The sequence below is a fragment of the Pecten maximus genome, chromosome 1 (genome assembly GCF_902652985.1).
Source record: "Pecten maximus chromosome 1, xPecMax1.1, whole genome shotgun sequence".
NCBI classification, from domain to species: Eukaryota; Metazoa; Mollusca; class Bivalvia; order Pectinida; family Pectinidae; genus Pecten; species Pecten maximus.
This window is the reverse complement of record NC_047015.1, coordinates 52,050,395-52,076,529: the sequence shown is the minus strand read 5'-3', so window position 1 is coordinate 52,076,529 and position 26,135 is coordinate 52,050,395. Positions and strand designations below refer to the sequence as shown.

At 34.2% G+C, this 26,135-nt stretch overlaps 1 protein-coding gene across 2 annotated transcripts; it reads left to right on the top strand.

The window, feature by feature from the left end:
- The first annotated feature begins 4,416 nt into the window (after positions 1-4,416).
- Positions 4,417-23,354, top strand: LOC117337641 (interferon-induced protein 44-like). 2 transcript variants are annotated; one of them, XM_033898730.1, is made up of 9 exons: positions 4,417-4,468; positions 7,178-7,243; positions 15,552-16,088; positions 17,100-17,209; positions 17,574-17,771; positions 18,360-18,506; positions 19,328-19,499; positions 20,400-20,692; positions 21,761-23,354. In XM_033898730.1, exons 3-9 carry the CDS (start codon positions 15,560-15,562, stop codon positions 21,842-21,844), a joined length of 1,533 nt encoding a protein of 510 aa, XP_033754621.1. In that variant the 5' UTR covers positions 4,417-4,468; positions 7,178-7,243; positions 15,552-15,559; the 3' UTR covers positions 21,845-23,354. The 2 variants fall into 2 exon arrangements, with proteins under 2 accessions (XP_033754621.1, XP_033754629.1); XM_033898738.1 differs by having other exon boundaries at positions 20,864-23,354.
- Positions 23,355-26,135: the final 2,781 nt, after the last annotated feature.

The window sequence follows — 26,135 nt, the reverse complement described above, 5'->3', positions numbered from 1 at the left end:
GTTGTTAATTTTAAACTTATTTGTTGAGTATTCCGTTTCCTGGTATTTCTGTTCACAAAACCGTGAGGGCATCGCGACAATGATGACGCAATTATTTACACAATAACATTATGATGACGCCATAATTGTTTACACAATATCACTATGGTGACATCATTATTGACACAATCACTATGATGACACCATCATAATTTACACAATATCACTATGATGGCATCATTATTCATACAATCACTATGATGACACCATAATAATTTACACAATATCACTATGATGGCATCATTATTCACACAATCACTATGATGACACCATAATTGTTTACACAATAACATTATGATGACGTCATTATTTACACAATAACACTATGATGACGCCATAATTGTTTACACAATCACTATGATGACGCCATAATTGTTTACACAATAACACTATGATGACATCATTATTTACAGAATAACACTATGATGACACCATTATTTACACAATATCACTATGATGGCATCATTATTTACACAATCACTATGATGACACCATAATTATTTGCACAATATCACTATGATGACACCATAATTGTTTACACAATAACACTTTATTATAATGAAATACTCATTCTGTATGTTACCTTCACTTGCTACTTATTCAACCCTAAATGAAAACCAGGTTATGCAAACCAGAAACAAATTAATCGAAATTTTGAACATAAGCTTAGAACTGCTGTTTTACTTTTCTTGTATGCCATTTTCTAGATTCTTGAACAATTCTTTTTTTTTTTTTATATTTCAATACTTGTTAATCAGAGCTACAAAACTAATGAATAGCAAAATCAACTTTTGTGTTTAATAATAATCATTTATACCATGTTACGTTGTACTATTTTTGTAATAAGATAATGTACATTGTACTTTGTAAAGTTGAACAAATGAACAGGATTGATACTCTTTCTGATAGACCAGTGAACAAACGGGTTTAAAACAATATATATGGTGATATGTACGTATAAACAATAATCAATACACTAACAACATGTAAATATGAATGACAAAAATATTATAATCGCCAATATGAATAAAAGCGAAACATATTTCCAGTTTATTTTTCAGCTGTGGAATCAGAAGAGATAAGGATGGTCGCATGAAAACATTTACATACTTATACAATCTACAGAACAGATTACTGAATCGTAATAACTAGAACAGAGTAAGTTGGGATTGTTCATCTGGAATATATTCTAATCGATATGATTATAGGAAAGTACTAAAATAAGAATGATATTATGTAATGGAGTCTAACAAAGGTGATTTGTGTCAGATCATCTGATAAAAAAAAAACGGCCGTGTTGTACAATCAGTGAAGGGTACGTTTGTCAAGCTGTATAACGGATGTAAATCAGAGAACTCAATACTTATCGCTAGAAAAAAAAAACAGGAGAAATTATAAAATGATAAGAAATCATATAATTTGATATTGTTTTAAGATTATTAAGCTTATACAGTATTTACCTATATACCTTTCATGTTGCTACGAAAGAGTTTCGTAACAGGGATGAGAAACACAACTTGATAATTAACTGTACATAGACCTTTTTATATTTACCACTCTGCTGAACCATACCAATTCACGTTAGCATAAGTTTTGCACTCAATATACAATCTTCAATAATTAAACTTCTATAACCTTAATTTTAAATTCAGTATTTTAATCTAAAAGTAGAGCATGGAGCACGGCAGAGTGTTAAGAAGGAAATACATGTTGTCTATTGAAGACCTGGCGTAATATTTGATAAAACAAGTTTCTTTTTTATTATATATACAGTGTGTTTTTATACATTAGTATACCTCACTTTCATGTACACCGATATGATTGGACTAACGTTACAACGTGGCATGCTATAACTGAGACATTTCCCCGAAACTGCAGTACGAGGGTGACAACCCTGGGTTGATAACCCCTGAGAGTGATTACCCTTTGCGGACGTCGTTATGACGTCATAACATCATAAAACTGCAGTACGCGGTCGACGACCCCGAGGTAATCTCTGAAAAATTGTTGATTTTCTTAATGTTTCTATATGTTGATTAAAAAATCACATGGGTGTATACTTGTTCGGTTTCTTTCTGTAGAATAAAATAATTATGACCCTCTGTGTCGGAATCTATCCAAAATTTTCTCCCTGGGCAGGGTTATATTAAAAATGACCCGGCCCTGGAAGACAGTTCTGGACGGATCCAACCAAAGACGGCCATACTTGTGCAATATACACTGCAATCCATAAAAAATCTGTATACACTCTTTTGACTTATCGGAATATTGTAAGTGCACAATAAATTACAAATTTGCAATTTCTTAAGATTATTATTTTTTTTTTTTTCAGCAACATCAAATTATTTAAATGAAAATAGGCCAACTCCATGTTTCAGGGAGGATTAAGTGAGGGACCTTTCTTTCAAAGTATTTCAAAAAATTGCATATATTTTTGAAAATATTACCGCTAAATTACAATTTATGACTGATCCCATCAAAAACATATTCAAAACACAAATGTATGCAAGTGGGGGTTACAATATCCACGGTCACATACAATGTACATAGCATTAGGGTACGTAATGAATGACAGTTAGCGGTAGCCATTTACAGTAAAATCAGTACCAAATAAAGATAATCACATGGAAAAACAACCAATAATAACATTGATATATATATTTAAATTAAGCATAATTAAACATAACTTCTTTAACAGCTACTTACAGCATTGCTTGTCACAATATGAAACGCCATCCATGGTATAAACATTGTTGTACTTTGTCGTCACACTGTTTACCCGCCTCTCGTAGTGTCTGCACGGTCTTAGTGTATTTGTTAGGATTTTTGTTTAATTTGATCAAATATGATAGAACAATTTCAATCGTTACGAGGTGTGAATGCACAGTTCGTTTCTATATGCCGGTTCTGATACTTAAACCACTGAAGAGTTCCAATACCAAGGCATCAATATTAACACTTGCTGTTTAAATTGTCCTAGAGCACCCAATTACCCAACATCAATTTCTATGGAACAGATAAGAGCAGGACGTATTTGTACATGAATAACGAAAAGTGCTGTACATTATTACAAAAATATCGTCCAATTACAAAAAAAGGGTAGTACAATGTAAATAGATTTGCACTTCGTCAATTAATGCCAGTATCTAACGCCAAGCGACCGGGGCTCAATTCCCCGATCGGAAGTGAATAAGTATGGGGTCACGTGCCCGACCACGTGTGTTTTCCGATGGTACTCCGGTTTCCTCCCACAAAAAGACCCCTCGCGCGCTTCCATCAGCGCCAACAAGCGTGATTGATATAAGTTGATAGAACTTGTTTTGCATTTGTTGTAAAATAATTTTTGCATTTAACACCGTCGAATAACTAACTGTACGTGAAAGAGAAAGTGAAGGTACAATACTTTTCTCCGGTTTCTAAGTATGATTAACAAGAGTATCACTTGTATTTGTACAAAACAGTCGTTAATATTGTGTTTTGGCCATATGTACTACCCAAGTGTTAATGTAGTCTTTCGTTCCGGACACATGACTTCCAGAGAACCACAGAAAACATCTAGAAAAGGACTTTGGACATCGGACATTTTGAATCCGGTTATGAAAGCATACATAACTGACAAGGAAATTATAAATTAACGTGTTTATTTCTTTTTCTGTTCAGTTATAAATGCAACATTGACCCACATGCGAAAGAGGAATGAGAAATAGAGACTGGAACAAAGAAAGCATCGATGCACATAGATTTGAAATAGGCACCGTGACATATATAAGCATTCAGTTAGGTAATACAACGACTGGTTCCCATATTCAGCACAATCACTATCAAAAAACATATACACACATAATATTAAAAATATAAATATGTAAATAAGCAATTTATTCATATGTAATTTTAAATAAAGCTGTTATGATTATACATCCGGTCTTCAAAAGCAGCAGTTACCACCCAACCCCCCAACCCCCTCCAAATGATAAAAAAATCAACCAAAAATCAAAAAACAAAAAAACCAAAAAATAACGAAACCAATAACAAAACAAAAATAAAACACACAAACAATAAAAAAAACCGACAACGCAAAAAAAAACAAAAACAAAAGACCAAAAAACAAACAAACGAACATACAAAAACAGCAGGGAAAAAGTCAAACAAACAAACTACAACCTTGGTGTTGCGATTATACATATACAGTAAAATCATTACCAAGAAAGATATACACACACGAAATAATTATTATGAACATAATATGATATGCCTATGAATCATAATTAAGATACTACGAAAACAAAATTAATATCTTCCTTGTCATGAAAGCTTTAGAAACTTCTCGTTCTTTCATTATGAGCCTGGGAATTTTTACTTTCACTCTGATTACCAAGGAAACCGGAAGCAAAGCAGAACAAAGTCCAGCTTGTTAACAAACTGTACTGAAGTAAGTATATGTTTATCATAATTTTCTTCCATTCTTTTCATATATTGTAAGTGTTACCGACTCATAATATCTGCATAAATAACAGTATGGTTCCACTCATACGCCATACACTTTGAAAAATTATAAAACGTCTATGACCTATTGGGGCTAGACAAATCTGTTAGATTTTCACTATACTAAGAAACTTAAAGGAACGTATAGGACAGAGTAATGATATGTGTATATAATTTTTAAAACTATCTACTGAAATGTTGAAGGCTAAAGAAATTAATAATACAAATACATAATCATTAATACAGAATGACAAACATGTTAATGAAACAGATTTATGTTACTTGCTCCTTCATCTCTTTCAAATTCTATTCATCAATGTTTCCTGCATTCATAACAGGCGGAATTTAAACCAAACAGCTTTCTAGATGAATGTTTATTACAGATCTTAATTTGCCAATAGTTTACCCATAATATGAAGGTCCTATGTGATGCCCCATACTGGTCGTTGTATATTCCCTCCATCATTAAACTCACCTGGTTCATATTTACTAAATAGGCAACGGTCTTGCATGGCTAATCGCCAGTGCCCTGGTAGCTTAACTTCATTCTAGAACATATTTCTATAGTCCAGATATCCTGGTTTTAAATTATTTTAAATGGCTGATCGATGAATGTTTTCTCTCCTTTTACACTTTTATTTGAACATTTTCAATTTTCTTCTGAAAAAAAAAGAAGAAATTATAAAAGAAAGTCAAATAAAAATATCGATATTATAAATTTATGAATTTTCTTATACAGTGCATTCTGTCTAAACCGGACACCTTTGGGACCACAAAATAAAGCCGGTTTGTAGAGAGTTCCGGATTGTAGAGATTCTACTTGATATCGTCGTTGAATACAAAAAAAATCATAATAATAAAAGATATATTACAAAGAAGATGTCATTGTGCATTATTCATACATATACAAACTTTGGATTGAATAACATAATTTAATTCAACAATGGCAATATGACACTACAGTATGTGTACGTTACTTCGGTTGAAAACAATCACTGATTGTTGTTTGTTCAACCGATCTGACACTTTCAACAAGTGCAGATTCCCAAATCTGAGGAATAAGCCTCAATTTCTAATTGGTCCTTAATGTTGGCGGCTGTCGTGAGATCCATGTTTGCTGATAATAGAAACGGAGTAATACAAAAGGTATGTCGTCATCATCATCTCCGACTTCCTCATCCGGGTACGTTCGTGTAGTGAGGTCCACGAAGGGGAAGCCAGCCAGCATGAAACATCTTAATTACGATACATTTACAGACACGCAACATTACGGGTATAAATTGACAAAAATGCATTTTGTATTGTACCTAACAACTGTTTAGGTGTTTATCCAGCCGTAACCACCTGTGGACAATGACGTTTAATGGTCAATTATTCATATACCTGTGCGGCAATTACAACTGTATAAACACTCGTCGGGAGCCCCTGAACCTACCGCTATCAGGGAAACATCAATGGGACCGACGCCGGTTGATACAGATGTAGATTTACTAGTATACAGAAGGAATGGGACCGGAATATATGGCCGGATTACAGAATAGACAGAGTCCGGATTATGCAGAGTTTATTTACTATAAATAAAGAGGGAATTTTCGGGACCAAATTATTTGGCCGGTTTTGGCAAATATCCGGATTGGACAGAGTCCGGTTTGGACAAAGTGCACTGTATATGCATTAACAACATGAACCATGTTGTACCTGTATTACTCAGGTACTGATTATTGATTTGATCATCAAAGGATTATTTTTCTGCTACTTAAGACCCTGTACCATCATCATAGTTTACTAAATGACACAAGACGTTTAATTAGCAATGCTAGATTTCATTTAATCAGACTCACTGAAAGTACATTTTCACCATGTCACCATGAGTATATGAGATGTCAAATCTTGTCAACTCTCATTGCATGCACTGCTTACCCTACAACTGTCCCATAATACCGCTCTGAAACGTCTGGATTTCGGTATATGTGTCAACAATTCTTGCTACGTATCCATAGTTACGGTCTCGGGTCAGAATCCGACTGTCGTCCACTGAAATCATTGTGATCCACGGCACCCCAAAATCGGAATATTGCCTCTCTACTCTGCGAAATGACCTTAATGCAATACCTGCATCCACGTTACCCCCCCCCCCCCCCCCCCCCCCCCCCCCAGATTTTTACACTTTCAACTAATATACACATCTGATAATAATACATGGTAAAGGTAATGATTTCTACTTCCGTTTTAAGAGTTATTGTGTCAACGAATATAACAGATAAACATAGAAGTTTGTACAATAGTCCACCATTGCTCTGTCGGCGATGTAGCAATTTACGCCAGAAGATGTTTAAAACATACAAAGCTAACTATACATTGAAACAAACGAGAAATAGAGACAGGAAGAAATCACTCATGATTTGGTTTAAAATTCACACCATCACATATATGAACATGCAGTTATATAATGACTTTAAAAAAGATATACACACATAAAATGAAAGATGAAAAAATATAATATTATATGAATTTTTAAATTAAGATATCATAACTTTTTTATAACGACTTTTCGAGCAGCAGTTCAAAACCACTATCCCAAGCCCCTATCCCCCACCAATCCGTGTCCTAAGAAAGAATCACGTTTCTGCTTACAACATTTGACTTTTACTTTCAGTTTGATTACAAAGTAAACTGGAAGGAGAGCAGAACACGGCCCAGTTGATTAAGTAACTGAACATAAGTAAGTTTATTTATATGTTTATTTACCTGATCCGTTGTCTTTTCCTGTATTGGCAGCGCTAATGGATCGTTATATTTACTTTAAGGCAGTATCGTAAACGCTCTACACTATACACTTTAAAACGTTTTGAAACATCTTTGCTCTTTTAGTATGGCTGGACAAAAATGTTTGGAATTCACCTTACAAATGAACTCGCGATATGTTTATTACTAAAGATATGAATGTAAATTTTAGTAAATATCCCACGGTAATGATCTGTAGCTTCTAATATAATCTCAAAAACCATCAAAAGTAAAAAAAATATGTATACACTGTTTGAATTACTTCTTTGCCCCATATATATATACAATGTACACTTTGTAGATGAATATTTTTAAATAATTAATTACAAATATGCTGAATGAAACAAATTAATATCTGCTTTTCCACTTGTTATGAATGAACTTTCTCCTTCTTTAAAGTGTATCCGGAACGATTTGCAATAGTAATTATCAAATGTAATTTAGATGAAACTGAAAATGCTGGAATTGCTACTTTAATAGCGACTTTAGTTTTAAAATAATTGCGATTTTTCTCGAAAACACACCTGATGCCCAAAGCCGTTGACCGCGATTTGGTGACCCCTGAACTGTGACGTCACAGGTTTAACGGGATTATAGCCACCATATAAGAAATATGTATAAACAAACGTGTGAGCCTGCAATAAATGCGAATTAGACAACAATCATGTAAGTGTTGAATACACTTCTTTGCGTTTTATTTGTAAATAAGTTAATAACAAGTGCTATCGAAACCAGGGACATATACTTTTCTATTATAACGGGCCGTACACAACATGTAACATCTTACTAATTTTCTATTATAACGGGCCGTTTATAACATGTAACATGTACGTCATATCCTTTATGATGAGGGCACGGTTTCTTGCATACCAATATTGATTTCGGTTATAATACTTCTAGTAATAGAAGGCTAAAATGAATTTTTACTAGCCAGAGCAGCAAAGGATACGATGCAAATCTACATGAAGATACCGCTATTTGTCATTTCGGGATAATTGTCCGAAGTTGATAAAACTTGTCCATGAAAATTGGTAACTCCCAGATGAACTTACGTTAATTATTCTACAGGCAAACCTTTGCGATACGAATTTGTTTTGTTTGTAGGGAAAACAAAACTCACTGAATTCAAAAAATAATGTGCTTAATTTTAACAAACTATGAATTCCCTATAGCATCAACACAATTTTTAACAAAATTATGTTGAAATTTTACACAAATTTTACACAAATACAACCTATAAATCAAAGCATATCGTAGGAACACTTTTAATGCACATAGAAACCAAACTGACTAAGACACCAGGACTAAATCTGATCAAGCTTGTCGGTGTTCATATCACCTCCTGGCCTGTCCTGGCGCTCGGGGTGTGATGATGGCTGACCATCCTGCCTGATGGTCCTGGCACCGGTACACCCTGGCGATGTGATAGGCCCTAGTAGGGGTTCAGATGCTGGTGTAACCCTCACATGGAGCTTAAAGAATAACAATACAAGTTGTATAATACTTGCACACATACCTCACTTATACCAAAGTTATAATACGACAATCTTAATTAAATGATTAATATCAATAATATTTATCCAATAGAGAAAAAGGCTAAATTACCATTATATATCACCTACAATGTACTACAATGTTAAAGATAATGATTTCACTAACGACTATGTGCGGCTCAGAATATCCTAAGTACTATGTCGAAAACGATAAACACAATATTATACGGCCACTCACGTCTTTCATACTTTTCCAAACATGCATACGTTCTCACCTGAGTACTCTTCAAATCTATAACATGAGTCTAAGTTATAATGAGTACAAATATATATACACATACGCATGTGGGTTAATGTTGCATACATAATTGAAAAGAACTAAAATCGCTATGGTTTTAAATTAATGCATTATGTAATAATTTCCTCGTCAGTTCTGTTTGTTTTCTTGACCGGATTTTAATGTTAGGTGTCCAACGTCCTTATCGTGAAGTTTTCGTCGGTCCTCGTGTTGTCGCGTGGTCACGTGACCGGCACGAAGGACTACATTAACACTTGGTCGGTAAATATGGCCAGAGCACCCAAATAACGTATTTTGCCGTACAAACAATTGTGATACACTTGTTCATCGTACTAAGAAACAGAGGAAAAGTGCTGTACATTCTTCTATTTATTCATGTAGAGTTACATAACGGCGTTATAAACTAGTATTAATTGACAAAGTGCCGATTAATTGACTACTCTTTTAATAAATTTGACGATGTTTGTCATTTTCATAAGAATGTACAGCACTTTTCGTAGTTCTCGTACAATTACCTTCACGCTCTTGTCTGTTTCATAAGTATTAATTTTGGGTAGTCGGGTGCTCTAAGGCGATTTATAGAGCAAGTGTTAATGTTCACGCTTCAATATTGGAACTCTTCAGTGTTTAAAGTATGCAAATCGGCATATAGAAACGAACAAACATTCATAGACGAATGCAATTGATCGTTATCAATTCAATTAATTATTTACAGATAATGTCTAAAGACATAAGGTATAGTTAGAAGTTTTCGGTAAATACAAACAAGTTTGTAGATTCGACACTGTGGTAAAACCACCGTCCTCGTCGTAGCCATGACAGCCGATCTATGCCGCGATCACGAATGCACTAACAAAGTGAAAGTTGAAGTCTTTTGCGCAACATGTCGTTTTTACTTAAAACTACATTCACACCTCATATTAATTGAGGTTGTTTTACCATACCTGATCAATTGAAATAAAAGAAAACTAACAAAAACACTAAAAAAACATAGAATGAAGCTTTCGTGTCAGGCAGTGCAGACACAACGCGGGATCTGTAAACAATGTGTCGTCGTCGGAATGTACAAGTTGCAACAATGTACAACAATGTATATTTTACATGAATACACTAATGAGCAAAGAAATGGGACGCAACATTAACCGACATGCGTAGCTTAAATAATCATATTTTTTACTAAACACAAAGCAATATTCGAAAAATATCGACCCTAAATAAGCACGACAAACAATAATTACACTATTACGCATCACGAGCCGCACGCTCTCTAAAGAGTGTTTACCAAAAAATATTTATAAAGAATAGAGCTATGAAAAAAGTAGAATAGGTACATAAATATAAAGATAGACTTACCACAGTCTGACATCTGTGCCTGAATATAATTTTCCACTGCCAACGCAGTATAGTTGGGGTAAAATACCTGTAAACCACGGTCCGAGAATTTACGTCTTCATGACTTCGCACCTACCTGGTCACACACTCTCGTACGGTAACCAATTAGGAACATATCAATACAAACACCGTACGACAACAAATAAAAAATATACATACGACGTGACATAATATAACAAAGAAATGTGGTACTTTTTTGTAACTTTCAATGTAGATGAAACGTGCGACCATTTGTGAAAAAAAAATATAATACGAAAATAAATTGTTGACAAAAACGCATTTTATGCTTAACGATTTTAGAGTAAGGGACTGTTTATATCACATTTGGGTATATCTTTGAACAGTTGAAACAATCATGACTTTTTTCGGTTATGTATTCTATTAGAAAACTGCAATGCAGAAGTCACAAGGATACCTGACATCGTAAGCTTTCTTACTGCCTTTAGGTCAAGACTTAGATGGCTGAGGAGGGATCTAGATATCTTGTAGGTGACTATCAAGACATCAAACATAAATTTTGTAATCTTCCTTTTTTATTCTCCTGGTAATGATTTGTTTTTACTGTAATGTGGAAAAACAAAATAAAAATAGTGCAATATATGAAGATATATTGATTTAATTGCATGTACTGTTTATCATATTGGACTGTGTGTATAAATCGTCATTATATCCTCCTGAATTTGGTATGGTATAATGACACATTTTATCCCTCACCTGTTTCATTATTTTGACTCTAACCTTTCTCGATGGGCCATATAAAACGATATAAAGCGATAAAAATCAGATACAGTTAATATAACAAACAGCACATACTATTGTTTATCAGCTCGGTACAAATATTTCGGCAACAGAGCAAAGAAAAAGACACTGCCTCATAATTGTACTTACATATTTTGCGAACATAACATAAAGAAATAACAATTATTTTTGGACAACTTGTTTTGTATCAGTAAACCGATAATGACAATCAATAACACATTGACTCAAACATGAAATACATATGCACAAATACACTTTGGCGCGATGTCCGAAATAATTGATGACAAATCACAAAGTGAACTCTAACACCCCTATTAACATTAGTAGTATACCAACAAAATGTACCAAGTACAGGAATGGACCGATAATTGAATCTGACATTGGTTGTTCCTATATATAGCAGTGACGTTTTACCTCGTGCCGGCATCTGTGAATATTTTGGCGGAGTAATTTAAACAAGGGCTCTATTAATAGGACACACAGACACGATGGATACCATACTAATATTACATATCTAAAATCACATTTTTTAGATACATTACAATAGTCATTATTCGTTCATTTGAAATTGCGAACTATATTTTGTCACGTTGTGATTAGACTCAAAATATTTAATTGCTAGGTTAGGAGATTTTGAACTCGGTAATTTGTAGGTTAAGAAGTTATGGGATGAATATGTTCCCAACGAGTGACGGGTTTTTTTTATCACGTTTACCTAACTGCAGTTATATAAGCTTGATAAACAATCGTCACTTGCTTGGGAAACGAATTTTTCATAAAATGTATATACAGGCAAGGTTAGTTGTCACCGGAAATGCGTTTTCATAGGATCTCGTTTACATTAAAAGGCAGAATGGAACAATTATCTTAAAGGGGGTCAGACAAACAGGTGTGATAGGAATCTCTCCCGCGATACAGCAATGTTTTAGCTGCTATCTATTTTGATCTGTCAAATAAAATCGTCGTAACAAGTGTATTCGTGGATGTATATTATTTTTTTATGTACAACTGTTTATTCAACGTCACGCAGATCGGATATTTATTACTGATTCTGTAATTTGAGACACATCAGGTCGATACTGTCATGCTCATTCTTTCACGTTGGCGCCAAGAAAAATGGGATTGCAAAGGTTGCCTTTTTTCTGGCGCTTAAGCGACTATAACGTTAGATTTCATACTTATTTATCTTCATATGAATTACTAAATATGATATACGGTCGTATATGTTTGACCTGAAGGGTCAACATGACCTATAGCTATCGTCCGTCGTCTGGTGCCGTGCGCCGTCTGTTATCTTTTCACATTGGTCCTGACCAAGTGTTTTTATTTCACGGGTCGTTACAAAATCTAAGATGGCCATCCGTGAACAACAGTATCAATCACTTTTCTTCCTACTTAGTACGCATGCTACAACGGTACACGGGCCTTTAGAGCCAGATGACCGGTAATGTTCATGGACCTCTTGTCTGGTTTTTTGACATTGTTTACTGCGGTTGTTGTGGTATATGACGCGATGCTCGGATTCTTACGAATGAAGCTAAGTATGTCACGTGACGATCTTAATACAGTCGAAAAAAATATGGCATACGATTTAATAATGTAAATGTACTTGTTGTCTTCTTTTTATGTACAATGTCTTTCTGATTGCAGTAAGCCTATGCGAAAATTTGCCATTTTTAATTATATTGTTTAAGTTTGGGGTTGTCACAAACATAATTGCGTACAGGTTCAATTTTCGGCATAGGTTTATTGTATATTGTTTCAAAACATATGTCCGATAATATTTTCAAATAGTGATCCTACCAGCTTTAGTCGCTTTAATTCAAATGTACTTTTAAACTCCTGTCAGACATTCCAAATGGTTAAACATCCTTTCAACAGCCATAGTCATATAATACATGTGGCAAGAAGACACCAACAATAGAAAAAAAAACAGATATAAAGAGCAGCTAGAAAATTGCTGATATCAAAACCTTATCAATGGCAGTTTTACACAAAAGGGTCATAAGGGCCAGAAAATAGTGGCCATAAGGATATTCAAACGAAAATAAATATAAACATAAACACATGTATGGTTTAAACGATAAAAGTGGCTACAGGAAGATAGTTCTTCTTTTTCCCCCAAGACATTGATATTGACAAAAGTGGCTACAGGAAGATAGTTCATTTCTTTCGTAAGACATTGATATTGACTAAAGTGGCTACAGGAAGATAGTTAATTTCTTTCGTAAGACATTGATATTGACTAAAGTGGCTACAGGAAGCTAGTTGATTTTTTGTAGTCTTCAGGTCGATGTTCACTGTGAATTTAGTAGCATATGAATTATTTGAATGCCGTTGATTTCCTATGATGTTCAATAGGGCAAATATTTTATGCATAAAATACTTACTCGATAGAATATTTGATGCATAAAATGCTCATCCTCATATGAAACATTCACTCATCTTCCTTTTTACTAAATCATTAATAAGATGAAGTTTACAGATTTATAAAATTTAATATAAAATTGTCCAATTTAGCTGTTCACATGCTTTCCTTGGGTGACGCAATGTATTACACAGGGTGTCAAAGTGTAGTATACACTAGTGTAGGAGCCTCAGGGGGGGTAATCAACAGTACAGGTGAGGCTAGGTGAGAGGTAGACAGCATTGATTAGGTTTAATTGGTCTACATACATATGATAATAATGTGTAGTCTACTGTAAAATGTGATAATAAATAACTAAGAACATCCGTCTATCATTTGAGTTGGTTCAAATAATATATCAGTATTTTATATTAAGTAGATTGGCATTGAAATGTTATTGAAGCAGAAATACCTGTATATATATCAAGAGTGGTAGACATTTTCATTTTATGGAGCTATTTGTATAGATACATGTAAAGATACTCACAGTCATAGATAAGTATACATATTAATGATAAATGAAGCGTGATAAGTATGTTATAGCGGTAGATGAAAATTTTATGAGAGTAGATAGGTATAATTTGAGATGGTGGTAGGTGGAAGTTAAATGAGTTAGATCAGTTTGTTTTCTATTTTTTTTAGGGGGGGGGGGGGAATACGGTAGACAAATAATTTATGAGGGTAGAGAAATATGTTATAGGGGGTACAAAATGTATTCATTCTGCCTCCTTTTGTATCGCCATTTACGTCATCCATATTGAATTTAATAAAAGACGTTGCAATTTTGCATCTATACGTATACACTGTGTTATATTAATGCCATAAAAGTAATACAACTACTGTAGGATACAATGATAAGCTGGTAATCTGTCATCCAGCTACTCTTACCTGTACAGTTGGATATAGACCCTTGAGTCCCACCCCTACAAAGATGTTCCACCTTGTGTATTAATTGGACTGACTCCTGGAAACAATACTCGGTGCTGAAGGGTGCCGACTTTACATCGACAACTACGAATCAACATGCAGCAAGCAATTTTTATGGTTCGCCAATTTACCAGAAAACCCTTTAAGAAAGAGTTCTACAATTCATCACATATTCCGACATACATTTATATACATGCATGTGCAGGTATTTTTTGTATACATCTGCACATCAGTCGGTGGAGATATTTGAAAACGTTTGAATTTACGTTGCTGCTGGCAAAAAAATACTTACCGCAGTCGATGAAATATTACGAGAAAATACTATTCAACAACATTCATGAATGATGATCGCTGCCAGCCATGTAAACACCCTATATAGAAACCTGCATAATATGGATATATCGTAAGATGTTCTTGAAGTAAAGTTGGATTCTAATGTGTTTTTAGAACAGGTGGGGGAATACTGATAAATAGATTCTTCCTTTTGTTGTATAAACGATACTTATCTATATCCATACATATTTGTTCACAATACAATAAAGCAACATTTTTCGTTGATATGTTTTGAACGTAGTTATGTCTGGGGAAATAACCAACTCACAAACATGATTCGATACTACCATATGCAAAGTGCATTGGTACTTCAATACCTCTTTTATTCGAATAAACACATATGCTTAGATAATATCTCTTTGGAGAGTGAATGTTGTTTTGTTATCCTTTCCGGGTGAAAACCAAATAACATATGTTTATGCCGAACATCACATACATCCGTACGAACACCGTGTCAAAGCTTGCTAGAAAAGTTGCTCAATGGAACCTTCAACAGTTCAGACAATCCAACGTCCATCATTTACGATGCATAAATTTGAACAAAACTCATTGGGAGAACAATAAGTTTGTTTGCAATAAGAAAAGCTCATCCTGAATCATTTTTTGTGTGTGATTTTATTACTTCGTTTGTTTGTAGGCAACAAAATGGAAAGCAAGTTAACTCAGGTTCACAAGGACCAACTTTCTAAATGGATAAATCCATTGAAAAGACATAAGTTTACGTTACTGTACAAGATCAGCAGAGACGGGTGTGACGCCCAGACCTTTCATCGTTATTGTGACAAGAAGGGACCAACTGTCACTGTCCTGTACAACACTGACAACTCGGTGTACGGGGGATATACCGCTGTCAGCTGGAACTCAGATGGGGACTTTATTACTGACGATCAGGCATTTCTGTTTAGTCTTGACTTTAACGGTAAAGCAAAACCGATGCTGTTTCGTGTTAAAGACGCAAACAAAGCTATCTATGGAAACGACGATTCAGGGCCGGTATTTGGAGAAGGCCATGCTTTAGATTGCTTCACAGGGACTGTAGCTAAATCCGGGAATGTTTTCCCTTTAAATGGTGATGCTTCTCTTGGTACGACTTACGACATGCTGGGACAAGACTGCGAGAGTGTCACAAATGGCCATCTAAATGTGCTGGAGCTCAGGGTTTATAGTGTTAAAGGTAATTGGTATATAAAATATGATAATCTAATTTTATTGTTCACTTCTTTCGTCATACTACTGCAGAACGTGCTACGCATGTTTTCTTTCTAAGATGCATGAAACTGCAAAAGTCGGGTCTTCTGTTTCCATGTTTCAGTCACTTTCAGCTTTTTAGACTGACTATCGATATCTCACAACACACGTTTTTTTTATCTTACTATTCTGATCTTAAACCCTTTTTTAGATATCTTTCAATAAAAATTAGATTGTGGGTAACTCATGTTACTGTGAAATTAGTAAAAGATCATTTGAAAAACAAGACTTACCTACAATGTTATATACATATTCGTGCATATTTATGTAGCCATTGTTTTGTTCATAACGGGGCTAGGAATACAAATGGATTTTAATTTTTAAGAATGTTTAGAAGCATGTTGATATTTTTAGCACAACAGTGACGAAAATTCTTTTACGTATGTATAAAATAAGGTCTTATATCTGACTAATGTCACCGTGCATTTAGGCCAATGTATTCATTTGAATATAATTGAAGACAAGTTGAATGTATTACCCTAATTTTTGAAAAAAATGAATTTACAGATTTGCAACTTTATTGTTATCATAGAGCACAGATCTTTGATATTCAAAATATCAACTATCTGTTATTTTCGATAAAAAATTGATTGGACGAAACAAGCATATAATCAAGCGAGAGTCGTTAGATAGAATTAAACGTTTGTCGGTTATACAGAATATACTAGGTAATATCAAACCCAGTCAGGAATAGCAAATTGTAAATCATGTCCATTTTAATCCCACTATAATTAACTAGTTGAGATCATTTGAATATCCAGTTATAAGAAACGAAATCAATCATATCAGGTACCTATTGTCTTTTCATCTTTTAGTACATATGTCTCTGAACTTCAACCTTTCCTTCTCAATCCATCTGATCAAATGAATATTGTAAAATTATTTCTATTGTGTAATGAAGCATTTCATTTCGCTTTAAACAACTGTATTTTTGTAGAGAAAACCGCGGAGGAACAAAAAGAAGAAGAAGCACTCCTGGAAAGACAGAGAAGGGCTAGACAGTTAACAGAGAAGCCTTGGATACGAAATATCGAGTGGAGTCCAAAGGTATATTGAATAAAGTTTTAATATCAATGTTATGATGCATCAGCAATATCGAAGGAACATCAGATGTTTTTTGTTTTTTTGTTTTTGTTTTTTTTTCAAGAAAAAAAACATCACGGCAGGGAATGATTATTTTTTCGGATTATTATTTTGTTATGCGTTAGTTTGGCATTCTGCTTTAAATAATGTCTTTTTGCATGGTCATATTACTATTTTCTCAAATTGTATTGAAACATCCCGGCTTGTTTTTTTAATACGAGCAAAGCCAACATTATTCAATGTCTTCGGATTTGTTCATTTATTTATTGACGCATTTGATATGAATTTCATATCTTCCATTTTGAAACAAAACTCATTTTATGTTTAGCTTGAGGAAACACTGAAGAACGAAGTTGCTAGCTACGAAACACTGTCTAGACTGAACGTTAAGCAGGCCATGATTCTGTTGGTCGGGCAAGTTGGAGCTGGAAAGTCTAGCTATTTCAACACCATCAACTCCATCTTTAGGGGACAAATCAGTATCCAGGCCAACGCCGGAAGTGCTGATAAAAGTTTGACAACTTCCGTGAGTAATGATTATTCTGACCTGGTTTCACTTTACCTTTGAAAATTGATTAGCCCAGTAAAATTTTTAAAGTTAAAATTTTAATAGTAAAAATTTATGGTGAAAACATCAAACTAGAAAACACTTTCATAGATGATATTCGCTCTGAAGACAATTATCAAATCAGTGATTAAAACTTACCAACGTTTTATAATGACATTTTACTTGCACTTGCACTTGTAATCAATGAACGCTCATCTTTGGGTTTCTTAGTGAGTATTGAGACATTTGATGATGTTGAACAATCTAATGGCTGTTGTATTCAATAAGGGAAAATAAAAATATGAACCGATAATGACTGTCAATAAGCTCTTGTCCAATATATCTATATTCAACACATTCTTATAAGCGAAGATAAGGTTTTGCAAATATATTGACATTGCAAATACATACCTAATCGATTAACAGCATTTAAAGATCTTTATATTCATTGAGATAAAATGCTATGGTTATAGTGATCTATAAATAGATCAAATACATGTGTGTACACATTACGGATGTGTGAATCTAAGTGATGTTTTCATTCCATTCATATTTATCGTACAATAGTTCCGGAAGTATCAAATAAGGCATGGACCTGACTGTACTCCTCTCAAATTCCGCTTATGCGACACGCGAGGCCTTGAAGAAGATGACGGCCTTGACGGCCAAGAAATATGCTATCTTCTAGATGGTCATGTGCCTGAAAAATACAAGGTGATCATACTTTTACCTAGACTTGATTGGTTTGAGGTATCAGGTATTTATATTTCAAGGTGGAAAATTTCTTCAGCTTGTTTGCTGCTCCCATACATAAAAAGTCGAAGTATACTCATGCATTGGTCGATAAAATCCAAAGCATGTTATAAATGATGGGCAATCGCAAAGAGTATAACTGGTGCAAAAACAGTAGGAATGGAAACTGACATATTGAGTTATTAAAGAAATTTGTAAAAAGGCGTTCTGAATATACAAAAAAGTAAAGACGAATTCTATGTTGTCATTTATGTCATTTATATAAATGACATTGTTTCACTTTCAATTTTTAGTTTTTGTTAGATAATAAAAAGCACATCCTTATATCTCTTGATGCATAGCTAAGGGCTACTTTGGATTATAAACGTAAATATTTTTAGTAATGATCAATTTTATTTAATATCAGCTTAATTATAAGGGAAGTAACTCTTACTGGCATATTATGAGTAGATTTTATTGAGGCGCAAATCGCCAACAGTTTGTGTACAATGAAATCTGCATTGCAAATGTGTACAATTGATAGCCGTTTTCCATAAGTTTTATCAAATGCCACCTTCCTCCCCTCCCTCCTTATGTCGTCATTTATATTTTGAATATATATATTTTTTTTTAATCTTTATATATATATCCTTTACTTTTATCCTGATATAGTTTGGTATCCCTCTTGGAAATGTTGAAATTCTGTCAAGTCAACGCTCTTCTAATTTATTCATCCCCTCGTAAACGTTATTGTCACATGCATTGCGTTTACTATTATCGATGTGATTTTTTTTAAATTTCAGTTTAATCCGAGCGTTCCACTGACGCCGGACGTTACAGGGTTCGTGAAGAACCCTACACTCTCAGAAAGGATGCATTGTGTGGTGTTTGTCATTGACGCTAGTACTGTTGACGTCATGCCCAAGAAAGTCATGGAGAGCATCAAAGCAATTCAGACTCGGATAAACCAGAGAGGTGGTGATCAATAATTAATTTGGGAGTTATCATGAGCTATACCATAAAAAGAATCTTACACTCGTGATTATTTCATATGGAATTTAAACACTTAAATACTTTTATGAATTTCAAATCACACTAACCTCAATCAGGTACCTTGATCTATATCTTTTCAGATTGAAGTCAAAATTATTAATCAAATCACACAATAGCAGAGATGCTATATACAAGATAACCAAGAGGGTCTTTTCACATGTTATTGAATTATCCTGATTTAACCTATAACAGACCGATATTTTCTCTACTTTTCCGCTTTTATTCTTATCATTTGATTTGCAAGAGGAAATTAATATGAGGTCTAAAAAGATACAACAAAGACTTTCAGAGAAATGTTAACAAGTTTCACTATCAAAATCGTAGATGAACTCTTATGTGCTGGTTTTAATTTTCGAGCTGTCGTTACATATCAGGTTTCAGAAATACCCTACAAAACACTGAAGTGTGTAAACACATTATTCTTTGCTTTGTTTGGTCATCTGCAGTCACATACTCATGAGTGAGATAATGTTTGTAGCATTGCAATAACATGGTATTTCCGTCAGTTGCATTTTATTCCGTTTAAAGTTGTGAAATATCGCATCGTTATTTGTGGCTCCCTTACTAAAAAAATATGTAAATAACGATTAAGTGAAATTTTATTTAAAATAACATGTTTTTGGAGTTAAGTCGACAAATAAGATCAATATGTTATATCTACGTAAATTTCAGTCTAAAATAAAAGGTTTAATAATCAGATCATGCCAATTGCTGTGTATATGTCGTATAGGTTGATAGGTTGATACTTTGTTAGATGTTTCGAGTAAGAACAAATTGAAACTTTATTATGGTGTAGAGATTGCAGCCTTTTATTCTTCACAGGGATACCCCAAGCTGTTCTACTGACACACATAGACGGAATATGTGAACCGACATCTGAGGATTTAAGTAAAGTGTACTTTAGTGTGGCTGTGAAAGAGTGCGCCGAGAAGGTTTCCATGATGATGGGACTGCCCCAGCAACAAGTCTTTCCGGTGAAGAACTACCATCGCGAGGCAGATCTTGAACAAAACGTCAACATCTTATCACTGCGAAGTCTTAGAAAAATCCTCAACTTTGTTGATGATTTCCTCTACAACAAGCTGGACGACATAGAAACTGAAAAGGGAGGTCAGGTGGGTACAGTTGAATCCTACATATAAATCCAGATATATATGAATGTAATTTAGTACTTTCCACCTCATTGTAGGTTCATTCTATATAGTAAATTACAAAATGAAATGAAAAACAGATTATTTACGAAGTTTTAAAACATTTAAATATCTTTTTCTTTCTTTCACAAATAGAGAGATTATTAGCGATCGCGGGCTATACTCCAGGATATGGTAATTATACCAACAGCATCAAAACAACAAACATGTAGGGGAAGTCACTCTTTAACCAATCCAAAATGTATGCTGTTAATAATAATTTTATTGTAATTAGAAACTTCTTTAAATTACTGTAGATGTATCGATTTTACATAGGGGATATTCAGTAAAAACATTAAATGCAAAGAAAATGATCATATAATTTTTTAACTAAACATTGACCTTGACTTTAAATTGAAGTCTACTCATTACTAATATTAACCCAAAACTAAATTTTAATATTGGTTATACCAATGATTGAAGTATGGAATAAGTGCACTTACATTTATTTGGTGTATTAGTTCGTTTGTTTAGGTCGATAAAGTCTTTCGGTTTTCTTTTAGATTTCCAAATATTAACAACATAAAAGTGACCAACAAATCAATTGTGATTTCACAAATTGAATTGGAAATTATGATTCGTAACAAACGTTTAGGGTCTCATATAACTCTTCAACGCAAACTTTTTCCGGGGTAGCCATTTTGAAACTAGGTGAATTCCGTCGTAAAACTTCTTAGAAATCTGAATGTTTTACCTTTTAATTAATATGACCTCAACTTTTGAAAACAAAATCAATCTAACTTTAAAAATCAACATTACCTATGAGTAGTTACCTGTCAGGCTATCTATTTTGGAACTTGATAATATACTGGCCAACCAGTAGACTCCAAACAGCTCATCCCAGGCTAAACTTTGGTTACGCAAGATAAAGTTTCAAAAGTATATTTTTCGATTGCTTCCTATTATAATCACAATCGGGTTCAACAAGGATAACGACTAATCATACAGCTTTTGTTATTAAGTAATATATATATCGATTTCCTCTACAACAAGCTGGACGACAAATACACTGGAAAGAGAGGTCAGGTGAGAGTCGGACCTGGTGAGGAAAGTTGTTCGTCATCCAAACAGGCCTAGTGAAGAAGGTTTTTCGACATCCAAACAAAAACTCTAAATGCACCTCGCAATGTTGTGTCTGATCTCTTTTCAGTATGTGTTATTTGACATGTTAAGCAGGTGTTAACAATATTGCTTAGCTCCTTTTTTTCAATCGCATTCCATTATGGAATTCATCTACGAAATCAACAAAAGAAATATATATAATAATCACAATATATACTCCAGAAATTTTAGTATTTTTTCATTAGAAAGCACTAGCTTGAATCTCTTCTTATATTACTAATAGCAGTATTGGATTAATACATGGCATGCGTACACACGGAAGCTATATGTATCATAAATTTGGACATTATTTCTCCTTCATATACACTAGATTACATGCTGAGACGAATACCAGTCACATGGACGGGGAAGTAACTACGTTATGCATCTGATTGGATACTTTCTACCTTATTGAAGGTTAATCTAGAAAATGATCAAAGAATAAATTAAACCAACAATGACCTTGATTTTGAATTAAAGTTTACTCATTTGAAATATTAAACTAAAATAAAGGTACATTTTAAAATGGTTATACAATTGATTGCAGAATGGAAAGAGTACAACTACACGTGTTTTTTTTCTGTCATTTGTTTAAGTCGATCAAGTCATTAGATCTCTTAGATTTCCAAATTTTATCCCACATAATAACCAACAATGAGTCCGACAAGGGTAAAAGCTATATCATGCAACTTTTGTTATTATATACATAATTAATATCGAATGTGATATATGCTTATATTATGTATTGTCGCTTGAATTTAACATGATCATTAATCATGATATATGATAAAGAAGACTTTTAAAATGTCTTCAAGTATATTTACTTTAATTTGTGCGCTAAAATATTATTGGGAATAGGACTGCCTTATATACACTTGAAACTTATATTATCTGTAGTTGAATTTTGTATACTCATACACTTGCTATCATACCAGATTGTAATGTATTCCATGTCTGTGTTTCCTGAGACTAAAATCACATGTTTATGGCTTGCTTTTCCATACGTGCTTTAGTGGATACATGAGTTCTTGTTTGAACTCAATTATATAATCTGTCCTCTATCCGGTATAGGTAACATAGAACAGTTTTATGTCAATTACCTTTCGTTAGGCCATACCATGACTGATCTATTTCAGACACTTTCAGAGAATCTCATGACCGCTTTATACATCGTTTGGTTGGTTAAAATAGTGTTTTTTTAATTTGAATTCAACGATCTACCCTTGACATTTAAATTTGTTTCAAATTAGTCTTGTATATTCATACACTAAAAAAGATTTTTGTTTGAGTTTATATGGGTTTTTTTTGGGTGGGTGTTTTTTTGTTTTTGCTGTGTTCGTTTTTGTGTGTTGAACCTGTCGTAATAACTTTAGATAATATAGTGTGATAAGATATTAACCTTCTTTTGAAAATTATCATTTTAATTCACTAAATTTGTATACATTTATTAGCTTGTCATACCTAATAAATATTTCATGAAACAAAATAGATAGTCGTTGTTCTTTCAGTTTCATCATTATTTCAAAATGTAATAATAAGTTAGCCAAACATTGGTAATACTGAGTCAACCAAATACAGGTGATATTGAGTCAACCAAATATAGATGATACTCAGTCAACCAAACATAGGTGATACTGAGTCAACCAAACATAGGTGATACTCAGTCAACTAAACTTTGGTGATACTCAGTCAACCAAACATAGGTGATACTGAATCAACCAAACAAAGGTGATACTCAGTCAACCAAATATGGGTGATACTGAGTAAACCAAACATAGGTGATACTCAGTCAACCAAACAAAGGTGAGAGTTAGTCAACCAAACAAAGGTGATACTCAGTCAACCAAACATAGGTGATACTAAGTCAACCAAGCATAGGTGATACTCAGTCAACCAAATATAGGTGATACTCAGTCAACCAAACATTGGTGATACTCAGTCGACCAAACAAAAAAGTGTATATAGGTCATGGTCATTAATGTGAACAAACCAAAAAATGTCAAATGCCCAGCATAAGATATATGGACGACTCGGGTATTGGGAATAAGACGTTTAAAGAAATTAAAGAATTCATAGAGGCCGGATGAATGGCCAGGGTCGACTAGTTGGGTGTAGTGTTTTGTCTATAAACGTGTGGGGTGCAAGGCGCAAGTCGATCAGAATTTCAAAATCTGTTTTTATTTCCGTTCATTCCATCGTTACAAAAGCACATGCGCAGTGAGATTTAATGCTGATTTATCGGTAAAAAACAAAAATACTTTGAAAATCGTCTCCTATAGGCGACAAAGATATTTTGACGCAATGAATCGGTGAATGCACCCCACAAGGATGTTGAGTGAGTACGGACGGACGGACTGCGGACGCTGCACGATGTCAGTGGTTCACTTCCCCCTTTGTGATTTGATTACGACATGTAAGTACAGATTATGTAGGATATCTTGACTCGTGTTTGTCATACCGACAAAAATCTGTTGGACATAAATGTAAATGTGAGATGTCCCCGCCGTTTACACGATTTATCTAAGGGTTTTTATCCTGAACTTTTTCCTTATAACCTTTTCACCTTATTTTAAAACTCGTATGCTACACGTTTTGCCAACAGGGAAAAGCGCATGAAGCATGTCATTTCTTGCTGAAACACTATAGAACCCGTAGTGTCTGTATTTAGCGAGAGTTATTACCCTTCGAGCTATAAATTTGGCGAGAGTTTGTTATATATGTAGAATATATGATTATCACTTGAATGGCCATGTCGATCAAGCACATGAAAGTACATACCTATTCTGATTACCAACCTGGGTATACCAGTATGGTACTTTCACATTCGTTTCCGGGAGTAATATGACCTAGCTTTCCTTTGACAAAATTATACACAAAATCGTAGCTATAAACACATATATCCATTCCCGTAGACCCTCGAACGAAACATGCACACCCTCATGCATACAAACACATAGCTGCTGCAAAGTACAAAGGACACCTACCTACACAGTACACAATATAATCTCCTTCCAACAGCAGCAGTACAGTGCACAGCACTAGAGGACATACGGTACATATACCCTATGTACAACCATTGTAGCCCTCATCATCAACTAAAATATAGGCTGTTTTTAGCTTTTATCTATACACAGCACGAATCATTAGAAAAAAAGTCACTTTAAATAACATCAAGAGGGGGGATACACCATCGTCATCTGGCATTCATGCCCGTTGTCAGTATAATGTGACCGGGTGGGGTGTGCTGCTGGGTGTCTTCGGCAGTGTGCTATAGTGAGGTAGCACTATAAATCGGCAAAAGTTCCGGCCTAAAACAAGGAGACTTGACACGAACATACGAAAAAACACATACGCACTCACCACACGCATACATGTCGCACGCACGGGAGGCCGTCCTTAATTGACCTTAGCTGTTAATAGGACGTTAAACAAAATAAACCAACCAAACCAAACCAAACCAGTACAGCCTAGGCAGTGACGTTTCCTATTATAAAAAACACACACTCAGCCATGTATGGACACGCAAATTACGAACCAACATTTGCAGGAGGTCATAACTTCAGAAGGTCATAACTTCATTGCTTCAACGAAACTGTATAAATCCTGAAATTACTTTTTGTCACTCCAATTCGGTAGTTGATTTATATCGCCTGTGTACACATGCGAAAATTGTGTACTCACATTACCTGAATCCTCAACTAAGTATATTCCAGGTAAGAACATTCTACACTATACATTGAGGTGAAAACTTAAGCAAGCAGTGGCGTTATCATTTAGCGGTTCATATCTACGTATTTTAAAGGTAGTCGCTAAATTAGCAAAACTCAGCACTTTATCAACATAACCTTCTATAAGATGCCTATGCGATATATAAATACATGATGTTTATCTTCATTATTTGTGAATGAGCACTCATAAAATAAAATGTTTATTACATTTCCACCAGTGAAATATCGAAAATATCCATTCTATTAAAGGGATATTGTTTTCACCAACGGGTGCATAAAAGTGAACCTGTTTGGTTTTAGTAAGGATCAGTCATGCGATTAATTGTTTCGTAAGCCCTTAAACAATAGCTAGCCTATCAGAGCTTCGGATGGAATATCACAATACGGGATTTTTTGTTCTATGTACTACGAATTGGGGACATTTTAACATTTACCAGGTTGGCGAATAAAACAAATTCACGTTGTCGTTATGAGTCAATAACAAAATATTATTAATAATGATTTTGTTACTACCTCATTGTTAAATTCAGCACTATTGC

What these genes read in the sequence shown, in the direction of transcription:
- LOC117337641 (XM_033898730.1), top strand. Translation starts at nt 15,560, where the DNA reads ATGGAAAGCAAGTTAACTCAGGTTCACAAGGACCAACTTTCTAAATGG. An exon ending in ATATCGAGTGGAGTCCAAAG is followed by an intron (nt 17,210 to 17,573) that starts GTATATTGAATA and finishes TTTTATGTTTAG; the next exon opens with CTTGAGGAAACACTGAAGAA. An exon ending in GACTCGGATAAACCAGAGAG is followed by an intron (nt 19,500 to 20,399) that starts GTGGTGATCAAT and finishes TATTCTTCACAG; the next exon opens with GGATACCCCAAGCTGTTCTA.